Source organism: Lactuca serriola, chromosome 6, assembly GCF_051521515.1.
Source record: "Lactuca serriola cultivar US96UC23 chromosome 6, Lser_US96UC23_V15, whole genome shotgun sequence".
Lineage (NCBI taxonomy): Eukaryota > Viridiplantae > Streptophyta > Magnoliopsida > Asterales > Asteraceae > Lactuca > Lactuca serriola.
The window spans coordinates 85063416-85080473 of NC_136413.1; the positions used below are offsets into that span (position 1 = coordinate 85063416).

Consider the following 17058-nt stretch of genomic DNA (forward strand, 5'->3'; position numbering starts at 1 on the left):
CTTTTTAAACATCCCAATCTTGCTATAAAGAAAAATATAATAAAGAAATGAATGTCGATTATTATCTATCTCTTCATTAGATAATGTAAGGCTAGGCAAGGAATGTTATCTACTTTGTTGTGTTCCTATCTTTTGGTCCATTAAATATTTTACATATATATATGATATATGATATACCCTTAAGTGGTCCACAAGTAGGGGAGATATACATTTCAAAGAAGACAATACCACAAGCTACTTGTTTAATGGTCTCTACTCACATAAAATCTACACTCACCATACAACAATATTCAGGGGGCTCCAAAGAATGGTACTTGTCAACTCCATGTCTAAATTATGCTTTTTCTTTTTTTTTTTTTAATTTTGCCCCCTATCCAATTGACAAAATGATCCCACATTGTTATCAAACTACATTGCCATTTCTTTTTTCAATTATGAGATCTAACCACCCTTTGTCTTTCTACAACAAAGACCCTACAAACTCAATGGAGGCTTGAAAAAAGAGTAGACATTATTGTGGTTAAATATTTCAAACGGAATATTATGCTTGAAAAAAGAATTTATGTATTGTACAAAATAAATGTTGATAACAAATTTTTGTACTTATATGTTGCATCTATCGTATCCAGAGAACTCTGGTAATGTGGTCAACTCTTCTTTTTCCACATTATAGAATTGGTCAAACTCATCTCTGGGTTTTTGTTTTTGTTGTTGTTGTTGGTCAACTTTGATGTTTGACTCCTGTAGATTGTATATTGGTGTATCATTCTTGTGTTTTTTCTTGAGTTTTTCAATGTGTTTGTAGGCATTCTGTGTTTCTTCTTCTGCATCTCTAGCACGTGCCTACATATGTTAGAATATGTCAGTTTATGAACTTCATGATTTCAATTAGATTATAAATAGATATACTTAGTGAAGTTAAGTAATCACATAGCCTCATTTATAATTGATAAAATTAAAATTTTTGTTTTTGTTAAAAAATAAATAAATAAATAAATAAATAGAAACTGACCTCTGAAAAAGCAACAGCTTCTTCTGCTTCTTTGAGTCTCACAAGTAATTCACCAGCAGCTTGTACAGCATCAGCAGTATCTCTCAATTGTTCTTGAAGCCCTTTAATTTCATCCCTAAAACGCCCTCTCTCCCTTTCTCTTTCCACCTTTATGGTTGAAATTTCAGCAGCAAGGGCATTTATAAATTTTGATTCATTACCCCTTACTCCAGCTTTTGTAGCTGCTTTCTTCACATCTTCAATTCCATCTTGAATTCTTCGTTGCCTTATTAGCATGTTCATATGTCTCTCCTCTAAATCAGCATACTGTTCAAGCATTCTTGCATGACCCTCCATTGCCATTTGCATTGCTTCTTTAAGCTCTTGTGAACATTTTCTCTCTGTTTCAAGTTCTTGTTTTTGCTTTTCAGCAAGCAATCGGTTGGCTTCTAGTTGACTTTTCAACTCTTGTGTAAGAGAAATCCATTTGTTCTCTTCTTCATTGAATCGGATTCTCTCTGATTCAAATCTCTGTTCATCGGTTGACTCTGGGATTGTGGATAAAGAAGGGGATTCATTGGTTTCAGATGGATATGTTATTTGTAAAACAGGAGTTTGTGTTTTAGAGAATTTTGGTGAAGAATCTACATAAGATTGAAGTTGACTCCTTAAATCTTGAATCTCTTCCATTAAAACATCCCTCTCTCCCATATCAAAGAAGCTCCTGTAACGTTCCAATTCATCTTGTATTCTTTTCAACTCAATTTCTTTCCTTAGAGTTTCCGGATGATTCTCGTATTTTTCCTTCAGAGTCTGTATTACATGTAAAAAAAGAAGCATGAAAATTTTAAAATAGTAAAAATGAAAGAACCATAGAAAGTTGAGAAAATCTGGAAGGCGTATGTATGCATACTTGATGTTCATTTGCTAAAGATGTCAATTCTTCATTTACAAACTCCTCAGCTGACAAAACACCATCCATTAAGTTCTCAAGACGGGCGATTTTGTCTTCTTGCAGTTGCCCAATAATCGAATTGCACTCACGTTCATGTTTATACTGTTCCACCTGTGATGGTATGAAAATGGTTAAAGGGTAAAAAAGTAATTTCATATCAACATTGAGGGAACTGAAAACAAGCATAATACCAGACGATTAAGTTGCATAATTTCATTGTGTTGTCTAGTGCAGAATTCTTCTAACACCATTTCTCTCCTTATAGCTCCAGCCAAGACTTTTTCCACTACCTACAAGAATGTTACACATGAATTAATCTCAAAATAAAATGAATAAATAATTTTTTTCTGTTAAAAAATATTACTTTTGGAACTAGCTGCTTGGATTTTTCAACCAATTGTGGCGCATCAAAAGGAACCAACTGCAGATTTGAAGTATCATGTTCATGTGTATCTTTATCTTCTACTAATTCAGATGTTTTACTCTTGCAATTGTTGCACAAATACTCCATGGATTTCTCTATCTCGTCAGATAACACATTCTCTAGAGAAAAAGTTTGAACACCAACATCTTTTTGAACTGGTTTACATGGAAACCTGAATGATGAACGCCCTAAAGCAAAACTTTTTCTATTTTTATCTAAAACTTCAAGCCCATGATGCAGACTAGCAGCCAAACGATCCGTTTGTCCAAAAGCACTACTCTGTTTATGTGAAAGCATGATAGATTCAGAAATATTGTTTGCAAGGGCATTTTGGGAAGCAGTAAATGTTGAAGAAGTCCTTAAACTTTTCCTGCTGCTACTAGTAACTGTTGGTGAAACACTTGGAGTTGGACACTTGAGGATTGGGGATACTTCAGATGGTAGTATTGTAAGGGTAGGAGTGGTAAATGTGTCATTTTCTTCATTATCATCAGCAGTTGTAACTAATTCAGACTTGTCAACTTGTTCAGAAGTCTCTTCTGTAAGACCTGTTTATGAATTTGACTTGATTTAGTTTCATGGAGATGGATTAAAAGTGTAAACAATAAAGAAAGGTTGAAAACTGGATTTCAATTTTCACATGATGACATCTACCTGTTTCCATATTTTTGCATGCTTCAGTGGCTTCCAAAAGAACTTGTTCAGCTTCCTCAACAATTTCCATTTCTTCATCCTCGTCATCTTCCATATGAGGTAGCATCATCATAGGACGATTTAAGCTGTATTTCAGAAGATTCAAACTTCTACGTGCATTCCAACCTGTATTTGGATCAGGTGAATTGTTGTTTTCCTTCATGCGTATTAGTTCATCCTGTTATATATCAATAATTCCAATCAGTAGCTGCTGTATCATAAACTTGAATTAAAAAAAAATGGAAAATGTACCTTTAGTTGTCGAATCACTTCACGTAGTGTGTTCACATCCTCCTGCATTTGTTCATTAACAACTGCCTTGTTCTTGATAGCTTTTGCACGTTTTGCAAATCTCAATGTACTAAAAGTCTCACTCTTACAGCTGTTTCATTATATTATAAAAGGTTTAAAAACAAACACACAGAAATAAAAGGATCAAAAAGAATTTTTCATGTTATTGTTACCTTTCTGAAGGTGAAATGGCACAGACCATGGCAAGTTTTGCATTTCCACCAAGAGATTCCTGCAACAAAAATGTCAGCTTGGAATCTCTATATGGAATGTGCCTTTGCTTTCCTGTTTGGGAAACCTCTGCTAGAATGTTAATCAAGTTTCTGAAATTGTCAAACATAAATGAATATTAGAATAGATCAACAGAAATGAAATCAACAAAAACATAATATAAATCATATGTCATACCCGAGTTGTGAAAGTGAACGATTAATATTCCCAGCTTCTTTTAAGCGTTCTCCAGCTGCACCTGTTGACTTTTGTCTCTCGGATCCAGCAAGGTCAACAAGATTTATTCGACTTGTTTTGAGGGAACTCAAGCCATCTTTGCTCTATAAATTTTGAATTGTGGATATGAAAACACAAGACAAAATTACTATATAGGACACCACAAAAGCAAATAACTTGAAATTTTTCACCATCTATTATTACCTTGCATCGTGATTCAACAACACAAGTGAACACACTGTGAGAGCGTGAACTCTCCATATTTATACTTGTAGCTCCTGTCCTTCTATTTGACAACCCCTGCATACAACTATCGTATTAAGAAAAGCATAAACCAGAGACAAATGAAGAATCTTGATATGATCGATTACTGATGGTTGTGGCACTCATTATAATGGAAACCTTTCATTAAGCAAGAGTAAAGTATCCAAACCTTTTTCAGAAGTTTTGTCACATCTTTTAGACTGCAAACGGACTCCTCTGTTAAATTTTCAACATATACACCTGTTTTAGTATCTTCTCTTATTTGAAGGTTTCTTTGAACTGGATCCAACAAATCAGTAATTTGTTCATTATAGATCTGTCAATACAGTTTCCCAGAATTAAGATTTAAGATACTTGTAACAACAGAAGTTCAATTGTCCATGATAAATAAATTATCATGTTACCTCAAGAAAAGAACAGCGGCATTGATACATGAGTTGCTTGTCAGCATGTTTATTTTGTTCCTATACAAAATTTCCTTTAATGCATGAGGACAGATTTAAGTGAACATCAAGGTAAATATCAATATAGACTTAACATACAATCTCACCTCATTCATGCGAAAAAATAGTCTTTCAAACACACGAGGTGTCAATCCTTGTTGATCACTAGATAACTCCTCTTCCAACAATGCATTGGATGGACCCCATATTGTGTAGGTCTTTCCACTCCCAGTCTACTCAAATTTTATTTGTGGTGTGTATTAATATAAATAGCCATGAATAATGAAAGAAAGAAAGTTGATACATTTATAGTCAAAAGGAAGATAAACTATACCTGCCCATATGCAAACACAGAACTATTAAATCCAGCAATACAATTTTCAACAAGGGGAGCTCCTACGAACTGGAATATATCTACCTGAAAAAGACAAATTGAATTCAACAGAAACACAATAATCATTTCATCAGTGTTAAAATCTAGATGCATTTCATATCAAAATATACACAAAACGTGCCTGAGTTGAGGATGCATCGGCTACAGAATCAAAAGTAAATGTCTGCCCAAGAATTGACAAAGAATCACCAGATGTCTTCTGTACTATAACTTCCCCCTCTTCTTCATTCGTATTTGGTGGCCTCATTCGCACAATAACCTAAATTGATCCGGATCACAACAAAATTAGATATATTCCTACATGTTAAGACCGGCTTTCTTGTACAATTTCTTGAAGAACTCAGCAATTTACAGTTCGGAAAGATAAGATCGTCTCTTATAAATATACCTTGACCCCAGTATCCGAAGATCCAGCAACACCATTTTCAAGAAGAAAATCATTACTAAGCTTCCGCTTGTGAGAATTAGACGGAGGAGGTCTGGGTGGCAGTGGAGATTTCAATTTACTGGAAGCACCGGGAGATGGTTTACCAGTAAACGATGGAGAAGGATACGAATCTGGAATGGCGTTGGGGTCAGAAGGTGGAGCATTTTCTTTGGGGGATTTATGTTTTCGACTAGAAGATTTACTCTGCTTTGTCGAAGTAGGGTTTGATGGAGGTGTATCCACAGAATTCTCTCTCAAGATGGGGCTTCTTGGTTGAATAAAACGCTTCATCTTTGCAAAATCCTTGTTCAGAGTAGCGATCGAGATAGTGAAGGAGATTTAGGGTTCCGACAGACAAAGTAGCGAGAAATTATGAGAGACACACACAGTACAGACACTGTAAAGAGAGAGACAGAAAGCTGTAGCCGTTTGAAAGGGGTTTGGGCGGATCGAAAAATTCAAATCAAATTGGGGATCACAAAATTGCTTTAATTGTTCTTTAGTTTGTAAAATGAATAACATATCCTCTAATTAACTCCTCCACTGTTTACTTTCACTATTTTAATAGAAAATAGAAAATGATTAATATAATCATTTTTTTATTTTTTAAAAGAATAACCAAAAATAATTAAATAGATATACAGTTTCTAATGTGTCCACTACGAAATTGAATTGTAAAATAAAATAATAATAATAATAATAATAATAATAATAATAAATAATAAATAAATTCATGTTTCTCATTATTTTCATGCTACGCAAGATATGGGATACAATACAAATGTAGACATGGCAATAGAGCGGGTTTGGGTCGAATCGACCTTGATCCAAACATTTTTAACAAATTTCAAAATCTGATCCAAACCCGCTCTGTAACCCGCAGGGTTTTGAATAATCAAATTCATACCCTTATCCACCGGATCAACGGATATCCAAACCCGCCCTGTAACCCATAGGCTTTTTGAATTATCAAACACATATTACTTAATTCATAAAATAATATTTCTTAAATAAAAAAAATGTTGATTTAGAAAACACATTACGTACTCGAGGACTTCCAATTGGAATTAAAAATATCTATTGTAGTAACTACTGATTTTTTTTTACTGTCAATTGTAGTGATAGAGAATAGCAATGACAAACTTTCTTTCGGTTGATGAATGCATTTATTGATTTATGAATTAAATATGATGATTGCTTGATGAAATATAAATGAAACGTCATCATAATTCTTAGTAGAAGACTGGAAGTCTAGAAGTCGACTCCTCCATTCTTATGTATAAACAGTTTGGACTTTGGCATTTCCTTTTGGACTTTCGATTGAAATTAAAATTAAACTTTAAGAAATATAAAATATAAACCAATAATTCAAAAATTATAAGGGGCGGGTTATAAACGGAGCGGATCAGTGATGATCCATACCCGACCCTTTTAATAAAAGGGTTAGCGGGTACGGGTCGTTAACGGGTAAACGAATCAAAAACTATGCTCCAAACCCATATAATTCTTAAGGGTTTGGATCGGATCAGGGTCAAAACTCGCTCCATTGCCAGGCCTAGATACAAATGGACCCAATTTGAAATGGATTTACGGTAAAAACGTCATTTCTTAAGGTCGTCTAGAGTGGGTGTTATAGATATTGATTTTGGATTATATTTCTTGTATCATATTGTTTTGCTAACATTAGAGCAATTGGAATTTGCATTAATAAGGTAGGAAGTTGAGAAGGGATCCTTAGGTTAGATATATGCATATTGATTTAATGTTCATGATTGCATTAATGACATGGACAATTTGAAAGGTTAACCGTTAGCGATGGGATCGATCATATCAATTAAGTCCTGTATAATACGAATTACTAGAATTGATCTAGGAAAGTTATCAATATTGGTTGATAACTTAGAAACATATGATTAAGGATGTTAGTAATTGACCTAATCATTTTAGGAATCGATAAACAACATACCAATATACATTGCACATAATAGAAGTCATTCAAAGAATAAGGAATGATTAAATCCAAATATGAGTACAATCAAATCTCTTTTCCATATTGTATGTCATGCTTATTTATTTACTTATTTATTTGAGTGACGCTTATCATAAAATCCCCTTTATATGCTTTCTTTTGAAGTTGATGAACAATTAGGTATTATAATAGGAGTGCATCTTTGTTTCTCATGTGTTCGACACTCTTACTTACCTAAGTTATATTATTCATGATTGGGTTCACTGCTTGGTGTTAATAGTCTCAGTTTGGTTTGTTTGGTTTTATAATTTATAACTAGATTTGTATTTCAAGTTTATATTATAAATTATATTTTACACATTACAACTCATTACTTGTACAGACCTATTTGGACAATATATCAAGTTCGTTCGAATTTGTCTAAACTCACCATTATATCAACCATATTGATCAATTACTTGACTAGTAACTAAACTCGGTAACCATTTGTTTCCAAACTAATAAAACTTCACAACACAATTATTAAACAATTTAACCTCGTAAGTTGTTAAGCTAGTCTCACATAACTAATAGTTCTGTTAAGCTAGACATATTAAGAGTCTCACTACAGAAGCTCTTTGTCAACCTTACCATTGAATCCATATATGTGATGTCCCAAAAATTTTGATAGAACTTTTTATTTTTAAACCATTAATCCCACACAATAATATGTTCCAAAACCAAAAGAGTGAATTATATTTCTTAAACATCATAGTAAAACAAATATAACCAATGTAGAAAAGCCATCAGGGGATGTTGTGCAGTCAATCGGGCTCTTCCCTTTGAAACTGGAAGTACCTAAAAAATGTTAAACCACAAACCATAAGCACAAAGCTTAGTGAGTTCCCCAAAATATCACATACCACACATATCAATGGGTCAAGCCCTCGTATTGGGCCCAACCCATAATAACGGGCCCAACTCACCATACCAATGGGGCCAACCCAACATACAAATGGGCCCATCCCAACATACAAATGGGCCTAGCCCAACATATGAACAGGCACAACCCAACATGCCAATGGGCCCAACCCTACACGCATACCAATGGACCCAGCCCAACACATAATGCAAGAGTCACAAATACAGCTAGCATTTTATATAGTATAGTGAGAAAACTCACCTAAATCCTGAAGACAAGATAAACCATCAACTCGAGTCGACGATATCAAGCCTCATCTAGCTTAACATTGATGGGTTTTAAGCACAACAACATTCCTATGGTGCACATGCAACCCTAATGCTTTGGATTTAGATTTTTCTCAAGTTATACATGTAAACTAATTATCCAAAGCAAAACCCTAATCTAGCATGCAATTTTCGAAATTGATAACTAAACATAGATAGAAGAATACCTTTTCTTATTGATTGTAGATATTGACCTTCAAGAGCTTAGTGTTGTTGGATTAATGTCTAAGTCCATAACTATAATTGGTAAGACTTGACACGACCCGGCATGGTCCATTTGGGTTGCATGGCATCATGCATTTGGATAGACTATAATGAGAGAAATAACACTTAAGGTTTGTTAATATATTATAAGTTCTAATATATTAATAAGATTATTTAATTAGAATTTATCAAGAATTAATCTAGGATTAATTAATTGATCAAAAGAAGACTAATTAAATATATGGGTTGATTGTATAAATCATCCATACTTGTATAGTGGGTTAATGTTTCATGGATTGTCAAGTTGGGCTAAAAACCCATAAGATGCTCCATGGTATATTTGAACCCATGGATCCAAGGAAATGGAAAGCCATGACAATTAGGTTTTACCCTAATTGTCACTAACTATATAAGCATCTTATTGTTGACAAAATCGACGACTATGTGTGAGTGAAAGGGCTAGCCGATTTTCATGAAGTGTGTATATTCTCTCAAGTTATTCCAAGTGTATTTGGTGTTGTGTGAACCATTTGAGGTGTCACACTTGGGGCACTAGGCACTCAAGCTTCATGAAGACATTCTACATCAAAGAGGTATGTAATTCTAACTTGAGATATTCATATGAATCAATGTTATTATGCTAGTTAGGATGAATACCTTGGAAAGTTCATATTTGCATGTATAATAGAGAAAACATAGATCCAAGGTATTTAGGGTTGCATGTACACTTAGGAGTGTTAGAATGCTCAAAACCCAACAGTGGTACCAGAATGCATATCTTCGTGTTTTTTGGCTGGATTTGGACTAGGAACATTACCAAAAGTTGTTTTTGGACTTGTAAACCTATTTTTGATGTGGTAATGTTCATACTAATCCAATTTCAAAGATAATTGTCAATAGATTCATGTTTTGTATTAGTTTAAGTGTTATGCTAATTACATGAAAAAGTTTGATTCCAATTTTCTTGATCATATGAGTTGCTTAGATTAATAGAAAATGTTGATTGATTATGTGTCTTTGATCCATTTTAATCTAAAAATTCATTCTAAAATGTGTTTGTGTAACTTGTCCTCAAGTTACATGAAAAGTCACATTAAAGTTTCTTAAAACTCATAAAAGTTGGCAATGGTTACAAAATGAAGAGTCTTGTCCTCATTAAATGGTTTTATGACTCCATAACTTGTCCTCAAGTTATGGAGGTTCAAGAGTCACTTCATTAAATCATTAAAATGTGTAACCTTAATTAGTTCCATAAGTTATAAAGAAGAAGAGTTACATTCTTTAATAGTTTAAAGTCTTCCATAACTTGTCCTCAAGTTATGGAACTTGAAGAGTTTTTTAATTAAAATTACTTTAAACACATAAGTTATGGAATTAATTAGTTTTGAATATTTTCAAAACTTGCCCTCAAGTTTTGGAATTTGAAAAGTTTTCTCTTATGAATACTTTAATTCCAAGTTAAGCCCTTAGAATTTTAAAAGTTAAAATTCAACCCTTATACTTTATAATATTATAAGTTAATAATATATATGTATAAGAGCAAATCAGTCTTACCATTAGTAGACCTCATTCACGAAGTCGATCTATAAGGGGGTATAAGGTTACTTCCTATAAAATGGCAGTTTAATGGGTGTCCACTCTCACCCACCGCTTCCTTGACTGGTGGAGGGTCGTTAGCCGAACGGGTAGGACAAGGACTATAATTCTCCCTTCATTAAAAGTATTAATGATAAATACTAAGTAACTAAACTCTTATTAATACCCAATCTTAGTTACTTAGGAAAATGTGAATAAGGTGCTAATCCATGAAATTACACTTTGCACTTTGTTTAAGTCGGTTAGTGGAGCGTGTGTGGTTAACCGACACACTAACTCGTATTTAACAAGGTAGGAAAAGGGTAACTTAATGTTTATCATAGTATTGATGGAGCATGTGTGGTTAACCGGCACATCGGTTGAGGGGTAAACACTTAAGAGTACCAAGTAATTTGCATGGTTACTTCACACCTTGTTTTGTGATCCTCGGCATCCCATTTCACAAAACCTGAAGGGCACACTCGAGATTGAAACATGCCATTGAAAAGTTCAATGAATCTCAAAAGAATCTAGGAGTTTCAAAACCAATTAAAACCTAATAATACATTTCATTTATCTTGGTGGAAATTGGTGAATCGTCATTCACCTACCTTCAAATATTTTATAGCTTAGATTACGGCGTTCCTCTTCCAAGTTATAAAAGTATTGTGTTGGGTCCTAGCCTTAATATTTCATATTGGATGTTATATTAGGGACTTTAAACAACTATCTTGAATATCTCCCAAAAGATGTCTGGTTTAGACATTTATGATCTTCCCAAATCTCTTGAAACAAACTTTCCTAAATGAAGATGATGTCCCATGGAAATCATACTTCTTTCACCTCCTCCAATTATTCTCACTAACCCACAAGTTCTTGAAAATTTTAAGGTCACTCAAGCCCTATTGGCAAACAAAGGTCTATGTGTGATCACATCTTGGAGATGTAGTCACATATTGACAAGCCAGGAGGTTGGGTGTCAAAGTCTAGAGGAAGTTGATGATCAATCACTTTCTAAGTCACATAGTGAGTTCCTTTGGGACACCTATGAAATAGACTATGACAAGACCCCTAATGATCTTATCTATTTGCTTGGTGCTGCTAAATCAGCAATGATTTGGAACATTGGTAAAGCAAAAGTGATTGGAAGATCAACTTCCCAAACTTTCAATGGACATTGACAATGTAACATTGGATATCTAGTAAAGCTCTCTCTTCCCAATGGAAAGGGATCGGCCATAGTCAACTCGGTTAACCAAATGGTAAAGAGAGAGGCTAAGTCTGAGATAGTCTCATTATCAAGAGTCCATAGGTATCTATTGCCAAAGGAAGGGTCACTAGTTGCGAAGCTGCCAATTTTACCTAAGGATGTTAAAGTCAATAAGTTTGACTCTAATTCAGGTAAAATCCACTATCTAACTCTGCTAAGTTTCTATTCTAAGATTCTTGATACATGATGTGACTGGATCACATGTTGATGTTTAAGAATCAAAGAAAAGTGAAGAAACTTAAAGAAACAATATGTTGAATTTGATCGCGTAGATGGATTTCTATTGCATAGTTTGAAGATCGGATTCTTGAGCTACTTCTTAGGAGTTATGATATATTGTTTAGGAATAGATAACAATAAAGTTTTCATGTGCTTTTGCACTTTAAGGATAGTTTTTTCCGCAAAGTTTTTAAAATAAAAGGAAAATTTTTTATTGTATTTGATTTAAAATATCCTTACAATGGCATTTGTGAAAATTTTTGTTGCTTATAAGATTCCATTAAGAGCAAGACTGGAAATATGAATTTGATTCTTTCATTTGTGGTAGTGTCTAATTTACCAAATAAGGAAAGATTCTCATCGCCTAAGTTTCAGTTGGATAGAAACTTGGAATCATGCAAGTTGTATAACATGATGAATGAGAACTTTCAAGCATTGGAAAAATTAAGACTAACTGCTTGTTCACATGGATGTGTGAGTCAAGTAAAGGACTAAGGGATCGAGTACACATTCTTGTGCACTGGTTAAGTCCACCACAAAAGATCGATAAGACTATTCGTCATAATTTACTATAGCTCAGTAAATATGGTTATACATACAAGCTTAAGTGTAATTCTTAGACATTGGAAAAGGTCCCAATGTATGGCAGAGCGAATAATAAGAATCAACTTAGGCAGAAAGATAAAAGTTTCACAAATCTGAAAAGATGGGAGAGTACTTTAGTATCACGTTTTAAGACCATCTTAATGATTTTGAGACCTTATCACAATTCATCCTCTAAGTGCATTCTGATAGTTAAGAAGAGGAGTTATGAATTGTTGAAGTTGTTAAATCAATAAGATGATTCATACTTCGTTCCAAAAACAATTCTTAGAGTTATACTCTAAGATTGTAACTTGAGTGACATGTCTTAAAGAAGGTTTAAAACACTTGTCAAATGTAAGAGTAAAAGTTTTCTACTCTTGTACATTTGAAATTGGTAAGTTGTGATGTTTTGGATAAAACAAAGACCAACTAAGGCCAATTGTGTGAAGTTTTTGTCTTGATTAGAATCCACACTATCTCTTGAATATCTGACAAGAAAGTATTATATGTCAAGAGGACAGTGGGAGTCTTAAAGGTCTTGAAAGTCTCAATAACTAATCAAGAATAAAACCTAAAGTTCTTCACTAGCACACGACTTGAGCTTTATAACCTATCGTGTTGACATATTCTATTCCCATTCCAATTAAAGTTGGCTTTGCATATGAGTTCTCAGATTTCTTAATTGGTTGCACAACAACTTGGAAGCAATGGCAGGCCCTTGAGCTGCCAAATGGCAAGAAATTAAGATTGAGTTCAGTCCATATGAGTTTGGGTTTGTCATTATCCTTGTCTTGTGACTATGGTTTTGACAATTCACATGGATAAGAACACATACACCATTAAATCTAAGTGTCATAAGGTTTCTCTCTGATTCATGAAAATGATGGTGAGGAAACACTTTCGCTAAGTAGATTGTAGCTAGATAGCAATTGTGATATTTGCATTCTCAAAGTCGTTAGTGGAGCGTGTGTGGTTAACCGACACACTAACATGGACTTGTGAGAAATGGCAAAAAGGTCTAAACATTATGATTACGGCATCCCTCTTCATAATTGTTTAGACACACAAGTGTGCTATCTAAGGCAAGGTGTATGATTTTGATAAAGTTTTATCAAAGCAATCTAGTATCAGCTGATTTCTGAGTACATGTCAAAGCGAGTGGGAGCATAAGTGTTATGCTAATAATCATCATGTTAGTAGGAGCATGATAATTATGATAAAGGTCGCAAGTTAGCAATGCTAATTATAGAAAACAAAAGGTTTAAATTGGGAAAAGTTGTTTTACTATAATTAAGGGAGAAGAAATTATACTTCATCTCAAATCTAAAAGCTTAGATTGAGGTTTTGATCGTATTTAGTCAATGATATATATATATATATATATATATATATATATATATATATATATATATATATATATATATATATATATGAATTTCATGTTGGAATGGCTCAACATAAGGAAATTCTATATATGGATCTATTATTTGCTTTCTCAAATTTGATTATAATTACGACATCCCTTTTCATAATATGAAATTATGAGAACTTGGCAAATAGAAATATTGTAGCAAAAGGACTGGTCTAGTATCATGTCTTTATGTGAGACATCATGAATCGTGTCCCATATGCTTCAGATATAGGATCGATTGCATGTGCTATAATATTCATCATTTCTAAAATTTTCCAAATGTTTGGGGCATTAAGAAGGGAAAAGGTCTAGAATTTGGATATGACTAAAATGATTAAGTAATTGTCGAGGACAATCTAAGGTTTACCAAAGATTGGTTGCTCAAGGACAGTTGGAAGTATAGTGTTAATTCTGGAAGGACCATATTGACATAATCTGTAAGGAGGCAAATCTTGTTCAGAAGTGATAGTCAAAATGGAATATGGAAATGTTTCAAAGTTAGAAATTATTCAATCTGTGTAAGATTAGAAAAAATTAATGCAAGAAGGATGTTTCCATGGATTTGATCTCCTTTGGAATGCTCGGTAATGTTTGTTGTCAAGTCTTTGTGACTTTGTGCATAATCGTTACAAGAGGATCAATGCATATAAGTTTAGAATCTAACAGATTTCAGTAAATGGCATGAATTTGGAATTCTTGCATTTGCAGTAAGGAATTGGGAGTGTGAAATGAGAATCATTGGAATTATGTTCAATTGATCTCTTTCACAAAGTAAAGATCATAGACAAACTTAGTTTGCATACTTGGTGTATGGCATGACTAGTGTTTAGAAAAAAAACATAGTGTACATGCTTGGAGCATGGGACTACTATTGTTTTTAATTCAAGTATAAAGTTGATAGCTGAAACAATATGCAATGAATAATGTGTAATCATATGGTGATAAATAAAAGGTGCTTTATTTATATTCATAAGTTCTGAGACAATATTGGATTCAATTATTCTTGTGTTTCATTTTGCATGTTTTGACTTCCAGAATAACTAGGTTGTTCTTCCTGAATGATTAAGTTATTCAAACCATCCACAGTCGATAATACATTGGAAGTAGGTATTAAGGCAAGACTGTCATGAATTGGGTTTGTAGATGTCCAAGGTATGGGACATAGCCAATAGGTGCTACAACATTCATGAGTGCTCATAAGTTCTGAGTATTGGATTCAACCCACGCTCACTCGAATCATTTCATGGATTTTATCACGAGTGATCATGAGACGATAATATCTTATATTCTTCAAACCTAGAGATATGAGTTGTTCCTATGAGTTGGTTATACATTGATTGCACGAAAACGCATTGGTAACTCGATGTTATAAAACATGCCTTTGTGTATGATTCAACAAGTAGTAGAACAAGCCATATGAGTCGAAGTTTATCCATTCCTTTTACCTTCGGGATAAAAGCGATATTTGTGGGCCCCTCGATGATTTGGTGATGACAAATGTAAGTGCTCGGTCGGGCCTAGACTGATTTGATTTGTTCAATTAGTCAGTCGTCATAAATCGGAAATCGGGAAACAACGAATGGACAGAGAGAATGCTTATAATCCATGTCTCGGTCCAAATGATATCTAGAATGGAGGAATATATGATCCCTTATCTAATGGACAAGTCATTGACAAAGGTCAGAGATCGTCGGCAAGGTCAGAGTTCGACAGAAGCTTTTGAGAGCTACGATTGCCAGTCGGTTCTTGAAGTCATACTTGCAATAATAGTTTTAGACTTATCCAAGTGGGAGAATGTTGGATTAATGTCTAAGTCCATAACTATAATTGGTAAAACTTGACTCGACCCGGCATGGTCCATTTGGGTTGCATGGCATCATGCATTTGGATAGACTATAATGAGAGAAATAACACTTAAGGTTTGTTAATATATTATAAGTTCTAATATATTGATAAGATTATTTAATTAGTATTTATCAAGAATTAATCTAGGATTAATTAAGTGATCAAAAGAAGACTAATTAAATATACGGGTTGATTGTATAAATCATCCATACTTGTATAGTGGGTTAATGCTTCATGGATTGTCAAGTTGGGCTAAAAACCCATAAGATGCTCCATGGTATATTTGAACCCATGGATCCAAGGAAATGGAAAGCCATGACAATTAGGGTTTACCCTAATTGTCACTAACTATATAAGCATCTTATTGTTGACAAAATAGGCGACTATGTGTGAGTGAAAGGGCTAGCCGATTTTCATGAAGTGTGTATATTCTCTCAAGTTATTTCAAGTGTATTTGGTGTTGTGTGAACCATTTGAGGTGTCACACTTGGGGCACTAGGCACTCAAGCTTCATGAAGACATTCTACATCAAAGAGGTATGTAATTCTAACTTGAGATATTCATATGAATCAATGTTATTATGCTAGTTAGGATGAATACCTTGGAAAGTTCATATTTGCATGTATAATAGAGAAAACATAGATCCAATGTATTTAGGGTTGCATGTACACTTAGGAGTGTTAGAATGCTCAAAACCCAACAAGTGTGTCATGCGTTGTACCTTTAATGGAGTTATAAACACCACAAGCAAAAGAATGAGGAGAAGAGAAAGAGGCAGAAATCGGCTAGGGTTTCTTCTAGGGAAGCAGTGGTCGATTTCATGAGGCTGGGGGTTCCTTTTATAGTTGAGGTTGCTAGGGTTTTCAACTGGAAACCCTAATTCCCTTGCTTAGGCCTTAAGCAATACATGGATCCCCATAAGGTAAGCCTTGGACGAAAACTCTATGGGTTTCCCATAGATTTTCGTCCACCCTATACCAATAGGATCCATTAGCCCAAACTATAACTATTACCGATTTACATAATCAGTCCCCGTTCTTTTAATCAATCTCTTTTGATCACTAAACTAATTCCAAATTAATTTCTGATTAATACTAATTAATTAATATGATTTCTCAATTAATATATTATTCCTATAATATATTAATAAACCATTTAAATAACCTCTTTCTCCAAAACTTATTATGTCCAGTTGCTATAGTGAAGGCAATCCAAAATGACCATACTACTATCCGGTAAAGTACATACAAATTATAGTTATGGGCTTAGACACCTAATCCAACAGTCTCCCACTTGGATAAGTCTAATAACTATAACTGCAAGTACGACTTCAAAATCCGATTAGCAATCGTAGCTCTCAAAAGTCGTTATCAAACTCTATCTAGTTAATAACGCGTCCTTTAGATAAGGGATCATATAATCCT

General features: G+C 33.9%; 1 protein-coding gene and 1 long non-coding RNA gene across 2 annotated transcripts in view; both read right to left on the reverse strand.

Annotated features, from left to right (window-relative positions):
* Positions 1–541: 541 nt before the first annotated feature.
* Positions 542–5802, reverse strand: KINESIN-12B (phragmoplast-associated kinesin-related protein). Its single transcript, XM_079007304.1, has 16 exons — positions 5291–5802; positions 5024–5161; positions 4843–4926; positions 4616–4741; positions 4470–4529; positions 4235–4381; positions 4006–4101; positions 3763–3905; positions 3528–3677; positions 3316–3445; positions 3025–3241; positions 2311–2918; positions 2138–2236; positions 1905–2057; positions 1013–1804; positions 542–843 (listed from the first exon to the last, which is right to left on the reverse strand). Exons 1-16 carry the CDS (start codon positions 5618–5620, stop codon positions 604–606), a joined length of 3513 nt encoding a protein of 1170 aa, XP_078863430.1. The 5' UTR covers positions 5621–5802; the 3' UTR covers positions 542–603.
* Positions 5803–7914: 2112 nt separating this feature from the next.
* The window catches only part of LOC145059454 (uncharacterized), a 28024-nt gene continuing 18880 nt past the window's right edge, over positions 7915–17058 (reverse strand). The window contains exon 3 of the long non-coding RNA XR_013686781.1: positions 7915–8135. This is a non-coding gene — a long non-coding RNA (uncharacterized LOC145059454). The remainder of the gene's footprint in view (positions 8136–17058) is intronic.